Source organism: Acanthaster planci, linkage group LG09 (assembly GCF_054643075.1).
Source record: "Acanthaster planci isolate LZ-2023a linkage group LG09, COTS_SCS, whole genome shotgun sequence".
In the NCBI taxonomy this organism is placed as follows: domain Eukaryota; kingdom Metazoa; phylum Echinodermata; class Asteroidea; order Valvatida; family Acanthasteridae; genus Acanthaster; species Acanthaster planci.
In genome coordinates this window covers 7,592,441-7,609,098 of record NC_141785.1, presented here as the reverse complement: position 1 = coordinate 7,609,098, position 16,658 = coordinate 7,592,441, and the positions used below count along the sequence as shown (strand labels likewise).

The 16,658-nt window shown below is 44.4% G+C and overlaps 2 protein-coding genes across 3 annotated transcripts; both read left to right on the top strand.

Moving 5' to 3' along the window:
- The first annotated feature begins 3,232 nt into the window (after nt 1–3,232).
- On the top strand, nt 3,233–6,587 carry LOC110988300 (protein rolling stone-like). Its single transcript, XM_022251667.2, has 3 exons — nt 3,233–3,614; nt 3,937–4,147; nt 4,991–6,587. The coding sequence occupies exons 1-3, from the start codon at nt 3,537–3,539 to the stop codon at nt 5,641–5,643; spliced, it is 942 nt and encodes a 313-aa protein (XP_022107359.2). The 5' UTR covers nt 3,233–3,536; the 3' UTR covers nt 5,644–6,587.
- Nucleotides 6,588–8,355: 1,768 nt separating this feature from the next.
- Nucleotides 8,356–14,050, top strand: LOC110988324 (protein rolling stone-like). 2 transcript variants are annotated; one of them, XM_022251702.2, is made up of 3 exons: nt 8,356–10,926; nt 11,683–11,809; nt 12,574–14,050. In XM_022251702.2, exons 1-3 carry the CDS (start codon nt 10,843–10,845, stop codon nt 13,119–13,121), a joined length of 759 nt encoding a protein of 252 aa, XP_022107394.1. In that variant the 5' UTR covers nt 8,356–10,842; the 3' UTR covers nt 13,122–14,050. The 2 variants fall into 2 exon arrangements, with proteins under 2 accessions (XP_022107394.1, XP_022107393.2); XM_022251701.2 differs by having other exon boundaries at nt 8,358–10,926; nt 11,584–11,809.
- The last annotated feature ends 2,608 nt before the right edge of the window (nt 14,051–16,658 follow it).

Below are 16,658 nucleotides of genomic sequence, written 5' to 3'. Positions count from 1 at the left end.
TGTGGGTTAGACTGGTTCTCCAACAAGGTGCTACATGTACATGTGTAGCGGCGGCCGTGACCTTCGCACGGAAGTTAGGGAACGTGCGCACGTTACGTAATTTTGGTTCACCGAGGAAAAAAAAACACAAGGAACCCAAGAAAAGAATGTTACAACTTGAAACTTGACATGGATGACGCTGCTTTTATGTTCATATATCATAATGAAGGCAAATGTAAAAATGATAAGAAAAAATCCACACTTTTTGATTGAAAAAAAAACATGTTGAATTGTAGGGAAAATTGAGCCGGCCTCGATTGATTCGTCGAGGCCGGAGATCTCCGAGTCCAAGGCCGAGGCATTGCCCTCCGAGGCCATAACAATCGGCCTCGGGGTGCACCCTGGTAATTAGGCCAGAAATATGTCCGCCGAGCTCATTAATAAAAGTTATACACTCAAAATATTCTATATTAGAGGGTCCTGAGAGCCATGGAACTGAGGAATTCAAGAAATATGAGACTGGGCCTCTGGGCCGGACTCGGGGCTTCCAATTCTGAGCAATTTGGATGCAATCAGGTTTAAAAGTGGCACTATTTGAGCCATTTTGCTGAGGGAGGGTTTTTCAAAATGGCTACTTTTCTGGACAGGGACATTTTCTGCATTTTAGGGGTGGTCTGCTTCTGGTGAAAATTTCTCAAAAATTCATTGGTCAACCCCCCGAAAATTGAAAGGAAAATGAAAGAGGACATGTGGAACATCATTTTTCTGTGCAGCCTGAACACCTGTGAGAGTTGTGAGTATTTTTAAATATTTGTGAAGTATGGGGATTTATCACTGCTGTCTATGGGAATTTATTTGTAGTGGTGCACCCCTCGAGGCCAAGACCGGCCTCGAGGCCTCCAGCACTGCATGGTACCTCCCAAACATCCGGTGAGGAGCTGCCACCCCTGTCCCCGCCAGCCCGATCGCTGGAGGGCGCCGCAGGCCCCGCCTGCATCACTACTTCAAACTGGTCTGGCTTCTGTTCAATATCAGTCTGACCCTCGATCCCATCATCACCATAGTTTATGGTTGCTCCTCGCATCACCCGGGGAGTCTGGCCCCGGCCTTGCCATGGATGTCGACTTCCACGGCCAAGTTGCCGCTCGGGTCGTGCATTTCATTTACCCACTCCAATACGGTAACTCGTACGTCTGCTTCGCCCTGGTCTACTTCTGGGCTGGTGGCGTGAAGCCACACTCACGGGATAGGGATACAGCAATATATCCCCAGATGTTGGACTGGTTGCGGCCCGGTTGAACTATTTTATCCTGCGACTGAAAATAACATGCTTGCTATATGGAAGTGCCTATTTTGGATTTTCACGAAACTGTGCTCGAAACGAAACAAACTGAAACGAACGAAATGAAATATTTTTAATCGCTTGCCATTTGAATATTATTGCATCGGGTCTTTGAACATTTGAAACAACATCAGTTGTTTGTAAATAATTTTAAAAGTCTTGCTTTATGGTCTGAGTGGAAAATAAATCTTTTCCACAATGTAGCGATAGAAACTACCCACCCAGTTGGCTGTGAAGGATCTACACGATGATTGGGAAAGAAAATCTACACACGAATATCTAACGCTTACAAACAAAATTTGGGAATGGGTATGAACTTTGTCAAATATGAAATGGCAAGAATAAAACTGAATGAATTAATTACCTGTTTATGAAATAGGTTTCACTGTGGCTTTTGTTCTATTTGTCAAAAGAAATATTCCTGCCTAGAAGAACACAGCGACATTTGATTTGTTTTACACCTTTTATTACCTTTGATATCAAAGGGTAGCTGCGATGGAACTGGTTTTAACACTAATTTTAAAAATGCACCTATCTATCTCAGTTAACCCCAGTTTCAAGTTGTGTTTCACTGTCTCAAGGGGTATATTGCTGCCGTTTTGGTTTTTTAATGCTTTTAATACTTGCATATTCATAAGTAAAAATGTGATGTCAGTAAGAAAGCATTGACGTTGCATTGGTTTCTGCGCAAAAAAATTTGGTGGACTAGATGTTCTCTACTTCGGTGATTCGTTGTTAAATACTTTGAGTTGTAAATTCCTTAACTTGTATGCCACTTCAGTGGCCAATCCCTCGGTCTATCTACCTGACTTGACGGGTCTTTCTTGCTCTCTATCTTCTTGGATGGCTGCTGATTAGTTCAGCTGTCCATAAAGGGAACATGGGAGCATTCTGCATATTTCTAACTGACTGGACATACATCGTCTTTACGTTCTGCGCATTCTCTTCCTGCATTGGCACGTTCTACTTTACCTTTGCCAGTGACAGAAATCGCAGTAAGTCAAATATGCAATTTTAAAAAATAATAAAGATAGGCTACCTGCATTCTGGACATTTGGGTTTGCCCTCATCCCCAAGGAAATGTATTTGTTTAGTTCTTTTAAACCAGTAAGATTGGTCGAGTGTAGAGACATATTCATTGATGGGCCTGAAGCCGGAGATTGTCAGTCAGTCCCATTTGGTTTACTTATCTTGATTCAAGAAGCTAGTGATAAACTGCGGATCGCACATAATACGCTCTCTATACGCAATATACGTAATATACTTGCAATATTAAAGTCAAGAAGCTGTGCGATCTGGTGTTACAACCATCTGTATCGTCTTGAACTCTGTGACCCTCGTTTATGGTGTTAGCCAACAAAACTGTGTCACCCCGCGCCATCGCCCCAACGCCACCACGCGACACAACGACGGTTCCGTTGCGTCGTGTTTCTTTGGTGTACACCATGGACAGTTGTGCTCACCATGGTGTACACCATGGTGTGATTACCACAGAGGAATATAAGCTTTTAACCGTTGAAATAATCAAATAAAGCATGAGAAAAAAACACCCCAATCCCCCCTCCCCCAACACAATAATGTGACCACCTCTTTCTATAATGTCGCGCTGTGGGGATTGCTTGAAAAACATTTTCTGAATTTGCTTCTCTCAACGAGGATTGTTTTTAAACATCAAGTATTACGCTGTTTGACAGTGCACTCCCCACATAACGTTCGGACTAGTCGCTTTATTCCACTTGGTCGTTATTATCATAAAACAAGTCACTAAGTGGTACAAAGTCCATCATTATCTTCCCGAGTAAGCTTCGTGATCACTTCAACCAGCAGGAATTCGATCGAACTCGGGAAGATAAACATGTAGAAAGTTGCGCTGTAGTTAAATTAATGTAACATTGGACCTTTGAACCTTTTCTGACTGTCGACTTAAGTCAAACATGTAACTGAAACTGTATAATACATGTTAGTTTACAGTTTTTTACCGCGGCAGGAACCTGCTGACGCATAGTAAAGCATAGACCTACTGAACTTTAAAATAATGCGCTTACGTAGTTCCGGGTTTGCATCAACATGCCTCTGTCACAACTGTAGTCGATAAGATCAAGGAAATATTTCGCATTCACTCTGTCGCAATGAGAAGTTACAAGTGAACGTTTTGCAAGCGTATCTCCTGAATATCTCTTCAAAGAGTTAGGCCTATACCGTTTCTGGGGAAAAAATGGCATGCGGGGGTCGACTTAAGTTGTCTGATTTCTGGCTGAACCATGGAGATGCCACCCTCTTTGCACGACCTCAGGTAAGTCGCGCCTGACAGCCGTTGTGCATGCCCTGGAATTTATTAAATCTATTAAACCTACACAGTGGCTGGCTTTTAGCGATTGTGCCTTCCTCCTTTTAAAGTGGGTCAAAGGACGCAGGATTTCTCTGATATGACTGACAATAAAATGATTGTTTTTCTGCTATTTCAGATCACTGATCACCCAAGTTTATTTTAAACAACTCTAGTTCAGAAAACTTACAAGATATAAGTTCTCATTAACAAAATTTGACAGGACCTGCAGTGCACTATAAGGATGGTAAGGTAAAGTGACTCTATGTTCCATTCCGTTGTATTTCAGTGGCCAATCCACCAGTTTGTCTACCTAGCTTGGCGGGTCTTCCTCGCCCTGTACCTACTCGGTTGGCTGATCTGTCGTCTTGCCATCGGCAAAGACATCGGGCCATTCTTCGTCTTCCTGACCGACTGGACCTTCACGGTGCTGACGTTGTATTCTGTGTCCGCGTGCGTAAGCGCCACCTACTTCACTTTTGCGAACGGGAGGAACCGATGTGAGTTTGACATCTCCTCTGAATCATTCCTAAGAATATGTGAATTGCTTTGGAAGGGGTAGACTATATATGAATCCTGCAACGTCTAATCAATTAGTGTACTCAAGAAAGCCCCTGTTTTGTTCTAGTTGCACGTTTTGTTGACGAACATCAAGGGGTCTTATCTCCTGAAGAGATGGCGGACTACATGTGTACTAGCAACACGTATTGTTTGTAAAAGTGCTTCATTTTCTGATTTTAGATGGTGGGATACTTTCGCTAGTGCCAAGGGATGGCCTTCTTCAAGATGATGACCTACTATTATCGCTGACATTAATTTGCTGACAAAACACATGTATAAGGATATTGATTAAAATAATCATGTCAAAAGCAGGAAATCTTTTCGACGTTCTCAATACATTGTTGGGGTTAAATGATTGGGGGACTTGTACCACAACACATTAATCGTTCCACCTTATTGAATACTCGGAATAAGTCATGATTTGAAGGTTTGGGAACACGAACATATGTAAACCACATGTGTAATGAGAAACTCATCAGACAAACAATGTTTGGGAATTCATTGCATGAACTCTAATTTTTTGTCTTGAATTATGATCTTAACTTGAACGTCGATAAGCTCTCTCAGCCAACACTGACCAGTCATATTTGCTCGTCAGCTTGAATTTTTTTCCTAGTAAATTTTACAAAACTTTTAAATCGTTTTAGGCCTCAGTTGGTTTGATCTTTTTGCACTGTGATTGAAAATTAAAGAACAGCTCCTCTGACACTGAGTCATTGCATATCGCTGACATTTTGTACCAGGAAATTTACCTGTTTCCCTTTCCGTTTTTATTGAGGAAGTCTACGTCACACGCGCTGTATCACACTTTGGACGCACTGGTCAGGAGCTAGAGTCTCATGTTACCTCCCAAACATCCGGAGATGAGCTACCGCCCCTGCCCCCATCAGCCCGACCACTGGAGGGCACCGTCAGGCCCCGCCTGCCGCACTATTTCAAACTGGTCTGGCTCCTGTTCAACATCTGTCTGACCGTCGACCCCATCGTCACCATAGTGTATTGGTCGCTCCTCGCATCACCCGGGAAGTCTGGTCTTGGCTTGGCCATGGATGTTCACTTCCACGCCCTCAACACGGTCTTCATCTACGCCGATCTCCTGCTCTCAGCCATTCCTGTTGGGGTCGTGCATTTCATCTACCCTTTCCTGTACGGCATCTTGTACATCAGCTTCACCCTGATCTACTTCTGGGCTGGCGGTATGAATCCAGACTCCGGAGGAACAGCAATATATCCCCGGGTGCTGGACTGGTCCCGGCCCGGTTGGACTATTTTATCGTGCGTCTTGATCTCTCTCGCCGTGCCGCTCATCCATCTGATTGGCTACGGAGGATACCGGCTTCGTGTCTTTATCCATGAGCGATTTTTCAGTCACCAACGGGAAGAAAACTGCATTCTCACCGGAAACGAAGAAACGCCTGAAGTTCAGCTACCCTAGACTTGAAAACAAATCAGTTAGCATTTCCATTAGGGGAAGAAAAATACGTTTATTAATTTTGGATTTTTGCCCTGCCCGATGTGTATTATAACACCGCATGTATACCCGGTGTTTGCCTTCGAGGGCTTGTAAAAAACCATAAGCGTACTCGGGTGGGACTCAAACCCACGACTTCCTGCTTACTAGTGCAGACGTCTTAACCACCGAGCCTGCCAGTGTCGCAGGCTGGTTCGAGTCAGATATAGCAGCGGGTACCGCGAACAACCAATTCCAAAGATGGCCATCTCTAGGGTCCAGCTCGGGCCTCATTCTCGTAAAACTGTGCTACCCCCACAAAATTAAAACCACTACAAAATTTTCAGTTCGCTTGTCCATTTTACATTTTATTTGTTTTGTTGAGTCTTTGAACATTTGAATCGTCAACCATTGTTTGTAAATAACAACAAAGTCTGACCCTCGACTTCCTTGCTCTAAGTTGAAGGTAAATCTGAATTTTGAAAATAAAACGGACGCTAAACATACTTGGGCTCAAGTAGCATCTCAGGATGGTTATAATACGTTGGCAAAATGAACCATTAAATTTTTTTTTACCTGCCGAGGATTATGATGACCATCTCCTAACTGGACAATTGCAACTGGTCACTTCCTAAGCGGTGGACAAGGGGTGTGAGGTAGCGTTCAAACTGTCTTTCCTAATTTCGGTTGGGATGTTTTTTAAAGCCCTCATTCGGCTCAGACTAGTGGATTATACACAAACGTGTGTATGTGATTGTATATAAACGTAATGCCACTCATTGCGGTTATGAGTCTGTCTTTCATGTATACAATGTGTATGAAAATCCACTAAAAATTGTTTCCAGATTTTCTTCAAATAGTGGTTTTTTCACGTTTTCTTCCCTATGTCTTTAAAAACTATGGTAATAAAATCATTTTCATAGAAATAAGAGTCTTAAAGTTTAGTCAAAAGGAATGTCGAGGTCAAGAAATCAGGCAAAAAATCAGACAGAGGGTGCATAATGGTGCATGCTATTTTCACTAAATCCACAAACTAACTAACCTGTGATTTTTTTTATTCATTCATATGTCCTACTGTTTTGTTTCTTTTTACTCTTTTAAAAAGGGGTTCTTGAAGGTAAAACTGATATAATCATGTCATGTGACATTTTCTCAACTTTGAAACTGGCTTGTCAACTGAGTGAGGATATCTTTGACCCTCCAGATTTTATGTTCCTGTGCAGTTTGGGGGTATAACACTGCCGAAATGCTAGAGGAAAAAGGCATTGCAAAGGGTAAAGCCCAATGACTGTTCATAATGTGTGGCAGAAGATATCCTCACCCGGGTTGAAAAAAAAATTGAACAGTGATGCGAAAATGCTGTTGAAAAGAAACCTGAACGATGTTTCAAAGCCGTATCGCACAGATATAACCATGGACTCAAACGGCAGCCAAGTAGTGCAGATACTGCAGTGATGCACCCATGATTTGTAGTCTGTGTGGGTGTGTGTGTGGGGGGGGTGGCTTGGACTGAATTTTTACCCCAGAAATAGTGCACGGTGCTCAAGTTGCGCTATAGGGGACCGGGATTTATGGCATAGATGGCGCAATTTCCCTAGCAACAGAGGCTCCTTTGGTAGAAACTTCGTCGCCCTGTGCTCGAACAGGGCGCTGGGAAGGGCATCAGGCCTTGTAGAGGTTTTAGTGAAGGAAACACGTCACATGGGGTCACAGCGAACAATGCGCAGAGCACTGTGGGTAAATGTCTACTAGGCGCGCGAGCTCGCTCAATTTGTTACACGAGCTGCGGTTATCGATTCGATATTTATTCCTTTTCTACTTCATAGCTGAAAACATTCTCATTCTTCGTTCTATATTCTTCGTTCATCCAAAATTGATCAAAATAACCAGTGATGTGAAATGTATCGCTAAGAGGAAGCGCTAACCTCGCGGTCACAGGGTTGTGTACAATGTAGCTAATCACAGCGCAAAGCCACCAACATTTACCAGGGAGACGAGTGAGCTGGGTGACGAGCGAATTAAGGGAACTCGTGTACTTCGCTGGTTCACAACGACTTTGAAATGCAGGTTTCATGGTCGCGTCGCTACCAGTAAATGAACACTCCCCACCACCACGGCTATTTTCAACCTGCGGATGGATGCTTCTGCTCAAGATGGTCCTTGTAACGTTTCTCGGGGGCGGCACGAAGGCGGCATCCATTAGTGAGCTCGCCATAGAGCACTGCCCTTTGGGCAGCCGCTGGTCCTCCATGCGGATCATATGGCCGGTCCACTGGAGCTGGCCCTGAATCAACATTGCCTCAATGCTGGTGATGTTGGCGCGCTGCAGAATCGTAACGTGAGGCACCTTATCACACCATGTGAGCCCCAACATACGCTGTAGGGAACAGATATGGCAAGCTTCCAACTTTCTCACCTGCTTGCGATAGAGGACCCATGCTTCTCCTCCACCCAGCAGGGATTGATTCTCAAAGATGCGGCCTCTGAAGCGTCCATAGGGATCAGTTGGCTTGACTGATGCGGTAGTTGATGTCAAAGTCGGGAGAGCAGTCACTTGAGAGAAAGCCTCCCAGGTACTTGAACTCAGAAACCACGATAAGCGTGGCATCATCCACGGTCAATTTCGATGGGTCACCTTGGTCTCTGTCGCTGGGTTTAACAGTATCTCAGTTATTGTCTCAGTGGTATTGATACTGAGGCCAACAGCTGCGTAGAAGTGAGAGACCAGGTTCAGGACCTTCTGCGTGGCCTGCTGCGAGTATGTGACGAGCGCACAGTCGTCAGCATACTGCAGCTCCAGGACAAAGAGGATGTGGTACACTTTGTACTGCAGGCTCGGAGCTTCTTCAGGTCAAATAGGTTGCAATCAGTTCGGTATCTAAGATCGATCTTCGTGTTCTCTTGCACGGACTCTTGTAGTAGCATAGTCACTCTCAAGCATGATATACAAGTACCGGTGCAGTCACACAGGAGAATATTCGCCACCTCCCATCACAACACTAGGCCTAGTCTCCATGCCGTCGTGGAACTGCCGCAGCACCGACACGAACTTCGCCGGACAGCCAATCTGCCTCAGGAGTTCCCATAGCAGCTCCTTATTGACAGTGTCGAATGCTTTTGACAGATCCACGAATGCCATGTTTACGTCTCGGTTCTGTTCTAGGTTGTCGGTTGTTGCTCCGTTAAGCCGAAAGCCGCACTGCGTTTTAGGCAGGATACGTTAACTTACAGGGGCTATTGGTCGTTTCAGCATAATCTTGGTCAGTAACTTGCCAGCGTAAGAAAGCAGGGAGATAGGGTGATCCATTAGCTATTTCCACAATGCGATCATTGGCCTTTATTCTTATCGTAATGATATTAGAGTTCTTCCATGTTTGTGGTACCTCCTAACTTTCCCAAACATGCTCGATATACTCTAGCAGGGCTTTTTGAAGGGCAAGACCACCATGCTTTAGAACCTCAGCAGGCACGCCATCAGTGCCTGGAGACTTATTGTTTTTCAGTGATTTGAGCGCATCTGCCACTTCCAGCCGAGAGGACCAAAGACTCAAAGCGTCCTCCTCTAGGAAAGCTGAAAGATCCTGCAGTGCAGAAGCGTCGATTGGCCTTTTGGTATTGAGGTCGCGGAAATGTTCAGACCATCGGTGAAAAATTTCTTCTTTTTTGGCACGCAACAGAGCGCCGTTGGCAGACTTTACAGGTATGAGTGCTCGATTAGTATAGTTGGACTAGCAATCTGCTTGATGGAGTCGTAAAAGGAGTGCATGTCGTTCTGATCTGCGAAGCCTTGAATCTCTCTTGCCCTTGCTAAATTCCCACTAATAATTTTCGATCTGCCGAAGGGCAACCTGTGCTTCCCTTCGCAGGTTCAGCCACTTCTCTTTCTTTGCAGTGCCCGGGGTTTTGATGGTGCAGGGTGAGCATCATGAGCTTTGTTCTTCTCGGTGAGTAGACGCCGAATGTCATCCCGGCTGTCATCAAACCAGTCATGGTGCTTCCTGCAGCAGAAGCTCATGGTTTCCTCTGCAGCACCTGTAACATTGTTATCACTTGCAGTTGTGAGCAGCTCGGAACCTCACGCTTGGCCACAGTTGGAGCAATGGCTGACATTGTGGCGTATCTACACACCGGTGGGCCTGCACACCTTGTCTCTAGGGACCACTGCAGCTCCGAGATCCACTGCAGGTTTAGCCTGGGGTCGCAAGATGTCAAGTTACCGTGTGTTGCCGCGAGGAGGCACTGCAGCAGTCTTAATTTGAGATGGAGAGGCTATGTGCAGGCGTGACATTCATAGTGTGGACCTCTGCACAAAAAAGTCCACACAATGTAGGGTGCGATGGCGTTGTGTGTACTGGCAGGGGAGACTTGCGCACTCGGCTCCTTTTCGCACCAAAAAGGGCTAGCCAGTGGCAGCAGCCAGCAGTTGACGGTGAAATAGAGCGGGGTGCGCAATACTAACTACAACTACACTACTGCACCAGACGCATCACAAACACCCTATGGCAAGACCACCAACACACACCCTTACATTAGAAACTAACAGCAAAAATGTTTTAATAATTATGAATTCATTAGTGAAAAGGTCTATATAGTGCCTATATAAAATATATAGCTCTATGGGTGCGCACGAATTTCTGGTTCCATGTAACTCTACATGGGCGCGGTTGCTCAATTCGAATTGAAGGGAAGTGAAGTCCGACATTTCAACGCGGGGAGGGGGCTTCCTCGAGGCGTGAAGACTATCTCAAGGCTGATACTAAACCAGTTCCCCATCGGGAAGTTCATGTACATGTACACTGTACATGTATTCCCAGAACTTACACGAGCAGGATAGTCAAATCATTCGCTGACACTTAGCAATCGGAAGACTTGAGACGAGTTTAGTCGTTTCCTGCTGTCCCTTAGACAAGAGAGGGCGCTATTTCACATGCGCCGAATGTGTGTGGGGGCTGTCATGTAAACGCGTTTACGTTTATGTAGGTACTGTACTCCACGGTGTTACGTTAGTGACATGATAACGTTCATTACCGACTTTTTATAGCCCCAGATTGGGATGATACTTGGACATACAAAGAGCCGCTTGCACTACTCGTGTGATCCCTGATTTTGGTACACGATTCTACGTGCTTTTGCTTTTTTTTTTCAAAAAAATTTGAAGACTTATTGGAAAGCAAAAAAAGAACAATGACGACAGCACGCTTCCAGCGACCGAAGCTTGCTGATATCGGTTTTACTACCGATGATAGCAGTGTATTTTATCGTCCACAGGTAGGATATTACTATTACTTTAGGCCTTGCCATGATAATCACAAGGAAAAATCCCTGGGATTTTTCTCTGTTAAACCGGTATGGTACATTGTAGGATCAGTCAATGAGTACCTTTACATAAGCCAGAAAGTTAGAGGCAGAGGCCTACATATACATGTAATTGGTTTGTGGCTCATTCTCGCAGTCAGACATCTGGGAACTTCTCTCATGTCTGGGTAAAGGGTAAATTTTCCCCTTTGTCACGTGTTAGAAGTCGCCGAGAATGATTTTTTAAATGAAATAGGCTAAAATTCGAAATTACACACCTGCTAATTCCCATCTTGTGATAACAAACTCATGACACTGTGTCAGCCTGGCATCATACAAAGTTTTGTCTCTATAGAAATTGCTTAGTCACAAAAACGCACTTGCTGTGCATTGAGCACCTGTGTCAGCATGCAAGAACAATCAGTGTTTGGCATGACCAGTTCATGGTAAATACCTCCACTTTTTTCATGTTTTTGAGCTGGATAGGTGCCGGGGGGAAGTTTGACTCCTGGTTTGAGCTACTCCAGCTAGCTGTCATACTCTTTGCACTGGGAAAGTTGTAATCATCTTAAAATATTGACTTTATCACAAAGCTTACTATGAGTAGGATCTATAACATTTTGCTTTCAGTGCTCCAAGTTCCCATTGGTAGTCTTGGCCATCTACCGGGCAGTTGTAGTCCTGTACGTGACTGGGTTCTTCATTGTTGTATTGGGCTTTTCCATTAAGAACCAGGGTGGTGCATCATTTATCTACCTGACAACGTACGCCTTCATGATCTTCATTGCGTACAATGTGGCGGCAACTGTTAACGTCATCTGGGATGGATGTATGAAGCGGAGAACTGCAGGGGAAGGTAATGACATATGCAGGCATCTAATTCAGCTCCTGCCCATTTGATAGACTGGTTGACCTGAGGGAAAGATGGGAGGCAGATTCAGGGATGCCTCTTAACCTTCCAATTTGAAGATGCATTCTTGAAAAAGTTGACCTATTGGTCAAAATCAGTCAAATGACCCCTTTGTGTCTGTCTACTGTGGTAAATCAAGTTGAAAGAATTTTTCACTGCCTCGGACTGTAACAGAAAAAGGATACAAGCCGAAGCTTGTTTTAATCAAAAAGATCACTGATACATCTAGGGGAGGAGCTTGAAAAGGTTGTCCTGCCCCTCCCCTTCTATAGTACGAGAGAATGACATTGACAACTTTTGGGACACTCCCCTCCCCAACAAAAGTGTATAGATAGCCCCAAAGTTAGCCTCAGGCATCAGACCATAAAATTAGCATTAATCAATAAATGAAGTATTTGCTGCCCTCCCCATTTCCACCCCTTCCCCCATGAAAATTTGGTTCATTGTTAAAGATGGACTAATGAAAAACCTGATCCTTCAAAAGCCATGAGCTAAAGGAGCATTTTACAGATTTAAGGAAAGTAGAGCCCAATCATTACACTGTTATTTGTTTACACAAGGGTTGATGCCCCTTGAAAGTTAAATACATGTATTAATAAGGCAGAAGTGGATTTTAGTGGCATCAGAAAGTGCCTGTGGCTATTGGGGTTGTTGCACAGTTTGGAAGTAAAGCTCAATGTCATTACTATCCGTTGATTGGTTTCAAACAGGACTTCTCCTCCGTCATAAGACCCACTGGTTCCTCTTTGCCATGACCACTGACATAAATTTCCTGGTGACGCTCGTGTACTGGTGCGCCCTCTACATGCCCTCCCTCCCGCTCATCTATGATCTGACCATGCACACCCTGACGTCAGTAGTCTGTCTGCTGGACCTAGCCCTCACACCGGTGCCTGTCCGCCTCCTGCACTGCATCTACCCCTTGCTCCTAGGCACCGTCTACCTGGCCTTCACCGTAGTCTTCTGGGCAGTGGGCGGCTACGGGCGTGAACCCATCTACTGGCTCCTAGATTACAGCAATTATCCGGGCCGGGCGGCTGGCGCAATCGTGGGTATCTTTGTGGCATTGCTATTCCTGCATGTTGTTGTTTGGGCCCTGTACAAACTGAAACTCTGGATCTGGTTCAAATGTGATGGTGGCACAAGGCCCCGCCAGATGAGGGCATCAGTAACCAGTGCGGAAGAACACTGCATCGAACAGGAAAATTTAGTCAAAGATCCACCCACTGCAGAGCTGATCGGAACACCCAAAGTATAAGTTCAAAGCATATCCCTTCCATAGTGTTCATAGTCAAGTCCAATAGTCCATGCCCAGAACATGTATGCATGCAGGTACCTATTATCCCAGTAAGTTCATCACAAGTCATTAAGTTCAAAGTTATGCTCAGCAAGCTGTTCCAAGTAACGATATTTGTGAAAAAAACAAAGTCCGTAAACAGCTAACTGTAGATCTCTTCAATGCATACACCTGCTGGTCAATTAGTCCCTCAGTCATATTCATGACAGTGTTTTAGTCGAAACTATCTCAAGACCTCTCAAAAGACCAGACACAAGACCTCACACAAGACCAGTCACAAGTAACAGGGTGACCACTGATAAAGGAATGCATTTGTTACATGTACATTACATTTGACAAGCGTGGGACTTGAAGACAGAGTGGTGGTCTTGTGTTGGTCTTGGGGGGTCTATAAATGGTCTTAAGAGGTCTCGACTACGACGATTCATTGGCCATAACAATGTATTGGTAACTTAACAGCCCCCTCAACTGTGTGTTGTGAATCCAACTCTGAAATGGTACTTTGTGATCCATAGCTGAAAACGAATGGACCTAATAAAGTCATTGACCCTATTGTGCAAAAGTATCTTATTTTCACTTGTCATCTTAACTTAAATATATTGTATCTTTTATTGGTTCGTGCTTGTTTGTACATGTTTGGAGGAACCCATACCTATCTTCAGTATCCTGATATTTAATATATGATATTAAATTTGATCAAGATGTGTATTTCGCTGTACGTTGCCAAAGAAAAGTTCTGAATGAGCAGGTGATGTAAGTGCTTATGAATATGAACGGTCAGTTGATTGTTATGCATTACCAGATCCTTGAGGTACAGTACTTACTGTAATTATTAAGCTAAATGTAATCAAGTCCTCGAAAAGTATTAAAAGGTTGTTTTCGGAGCCCAATGGGAAGCTTACTGAAATCTGGATTTTTATTATCTCAGACTGGCATCTCCAGATAAATATCCCAGAGTCATGTAGAACCCACACACATAGGGCTGGATAGCTTAGTTTCATGTGTTTGTTCCATTTACTGAGGTCTAACAGGTATACAGGGGTGCACTTATTTTTAAGATGGGGGTACATGCCATTTGCATGCGGTGCAATCTGAAAAAGAGTGAGGGCGTGGATGTTTAATGAGGGCACACACCCGCACCCGTCGCCCCCCGTCAGTTGCATCAGTGTACTAATTAGGTTGTTTCATAGAGCATCAGATTGGAGGACTACATTGAGTATGCAGACATTAATTTGATCAAATGGAAGGTTGAATATTCATCATCAGCTATACAGAAGCTGGCAAATAAGGGCTTGCTTGACCTGTGTACTTTGTCCTTGCTCGGAGAAGGCAGGACATGTCAAAGAGCTTTTTCTGGACCTGTGTCATAGCATGCACTTTGCTTGAGGCAGGATTCTGGATACATCTGGAATCCTGCTTCAAATTGTGGAATTTCTGAACCATCTGTTTTGGGAATGTATGATAAAGCATGACTGAGAAGACAGAGCAACCCAGCCATGATTCACTGGGAGGTGCAGAGACGAGTATAAGCTTGAGATCGACCTCCGCCATCTTTCTTGGCAAGGAGAATTGGCTATCTGCATTAAGATACACAGATTTCAACTAGCTAAAGCTCTGCAAGGAGTACATGTAATTGGTTGACAACCTGGAACTACGGACCTTTCCGTGTGAGGAAAGCACCCAAATAGGCTTACTCGCGTTTCGATAACCACGAAGGCTGGCAGAGTGAATGTTTCAGGATTCTGGGCCTGACTTTCATCGAGACCATCAGCAGAGTGCCAAAAGTGCGACAGCAGGGAGGAATGGACACAGCCCTGAAGAGGCAAACTAACACTACCTGGTGAATGCGTGCATGATTGCAAGTCACGGTCGTTGACCTCAGGGTGAGCTCATCTGCTCGACGGTCTGTTGCAACATGCCAGAAGTATTACAACCATCTGCATCTGCATGATCCGTATGCATGTAGTTGGCAAAGTAACTCGGAGTAAACATCACACGAACTTGTGCATCTCGTGTGAGGTTGTGCCAAATCACAACATTCGGGCTTTATCTTTAAATGTGAGCTTGACCCAGCTTTTGCGAATTTCCTCCTTGCCAACTAGCTATTACACATGATGTAGATGGTGTTAGTCTGTGCATGGTTTGTGCCAGTCCTTGATAGTTCTTTGGAAGAAAACTGTTTTCAAATGCGCTGGTGCGAGTGCTAATGTGTTGAAGTTGCTTTGGGTTCTCCGCTCTTGAATTTAGAGTCAAATGGTTGGATTTCCTGTGTGTTTTTAGTACAGCCCACTCAAGTAAATTTGTGACGGTTCCTGCTGTTTGGCAATAGATAAACCTGCGGAAAAATTGCCTCTACACTTGTTCCAAACAGTGAATGTCACATTCGAAGTGGGAATCTCTACAAGGAATATTCCAGTGAGGTCGCACTAGTATAGAATATGCAAATTTTTTTCACCTCAAAGCGACAGTTCTTCGGTCAGGCTTTTCCTCAACGGACCCTGCAGGATTTTCGTGTTTGTTCTTTTTTTGGGGGGGGTATCAGAGTTGTAGACTCGAGTTTAATACTCGACTCGAGTCGGACTCGAGTTGCTATTTTTTGTGACTTGTGACTTGACTGTAACTATCAGTTTTTGACTTGTGACGTGACTTGGACTTGCACATCATGAGTTGTTACCAACGTTAGTCAGAAAACAACTCAATCGAAACTACTTAAAGTTTTCAATTTGCCTTGCGTTCTTAGAATAATCAGCGTAAGCTTCGTTTGGCTCCCAACTCTTAGATGCCAGACTCGTCTCCCTAATATAAGGCCACATGATCTGAATCACTTGGTCGTTCCTTGCCCTATGTTTGAATCAATCACGCATCGTGCGCATGGACTCGTACTTGGACAAAAAGACTTCCTTATGTTTGGACCAAATTGAGTTATGACTTGAACAGTGGTCAACTGATTTGTGACTTGACTTGTGACTGGACCAATGACTTGTGACTTGGCATAGACTTGCAAATGAAATTTAATTACAAAAATTGAGTTGTTACCACATCTGCTATTTATCAGCACACCACATCCAAGCAGTTGCCGGCCTAGAGAACAGTTCTGATGCAACGAAGTTTTTAGGAGACTGTGGACTGATATGGTTATCGGATTCTTGCGGACTTCTTTCAGTGGAAATGATGCACTACATGTACACTCTAAAAGAACCGGGTCAGATTGACCCAGAATAGGGTCGCATTCGGGCTGACCCTTTTCTGGGTAAAAATGACCCCCATTCGGCTCGTATGTGACCCTTTCTGGGTCGTAATTTGACCCGGAAAAAGGTCACGCCGAACTATGGCCCGGGATTTTTTAGTGTGTCGTACATGTCAGCTCCGGGAACCCAATCCCTTGAACAAAGGAGGAATAAAAACACTGAGTGAACTGGCATGTGTACACTCGAGGATATCCCATCTGGCGTAATTAATTGTGTAGACTCCTCTACCTACTAGTACCGGCAGACATAT

Coding starts and splice junctions, on each gene's coding strand:
- LOC110988324 (XM_022251701.2), top strand. CDS start 10,843: ATGACGACAGCACGCTTCCAGCGACCGAAGCTTGCTGATATCGGTTTT. Junction 10,927..11,583: donor GTGTATTTTATCGTCCACAG/GTAGGATATTAC, acceptor TTTTGCTTTCAG/TGCTCCAAGTTCCCATTGGT. Junction 11,810..12,573: donor GCGGAGAACTGCAGGGGAAG/GTAATGACATAT, acceptor GGTTTCAAACAG/GACTTCTCCTCCGTCATAAG.
- LOC110988300 (XM_022251667.2), top strand. CDS start 3,537: ATGGCATGCGGGGGTCGACTTAAGTTGTCTGATTTCTGGCTGAACCAT. Junction 3,615..3,936: donor CCCTCTTTGCACGACCTCAG/GTAAGTCGCGCC, acceptor GTTGTATTTCAG/TGGCCAATCCACCAGTTTGT. Junction 4,148..4,990: donor TGCGAACGGGAGGAACCGAT/GTGAGTTTGACA, acceptor TTATTGAGGAAG/TCTACGTCACACGCGCTGTA.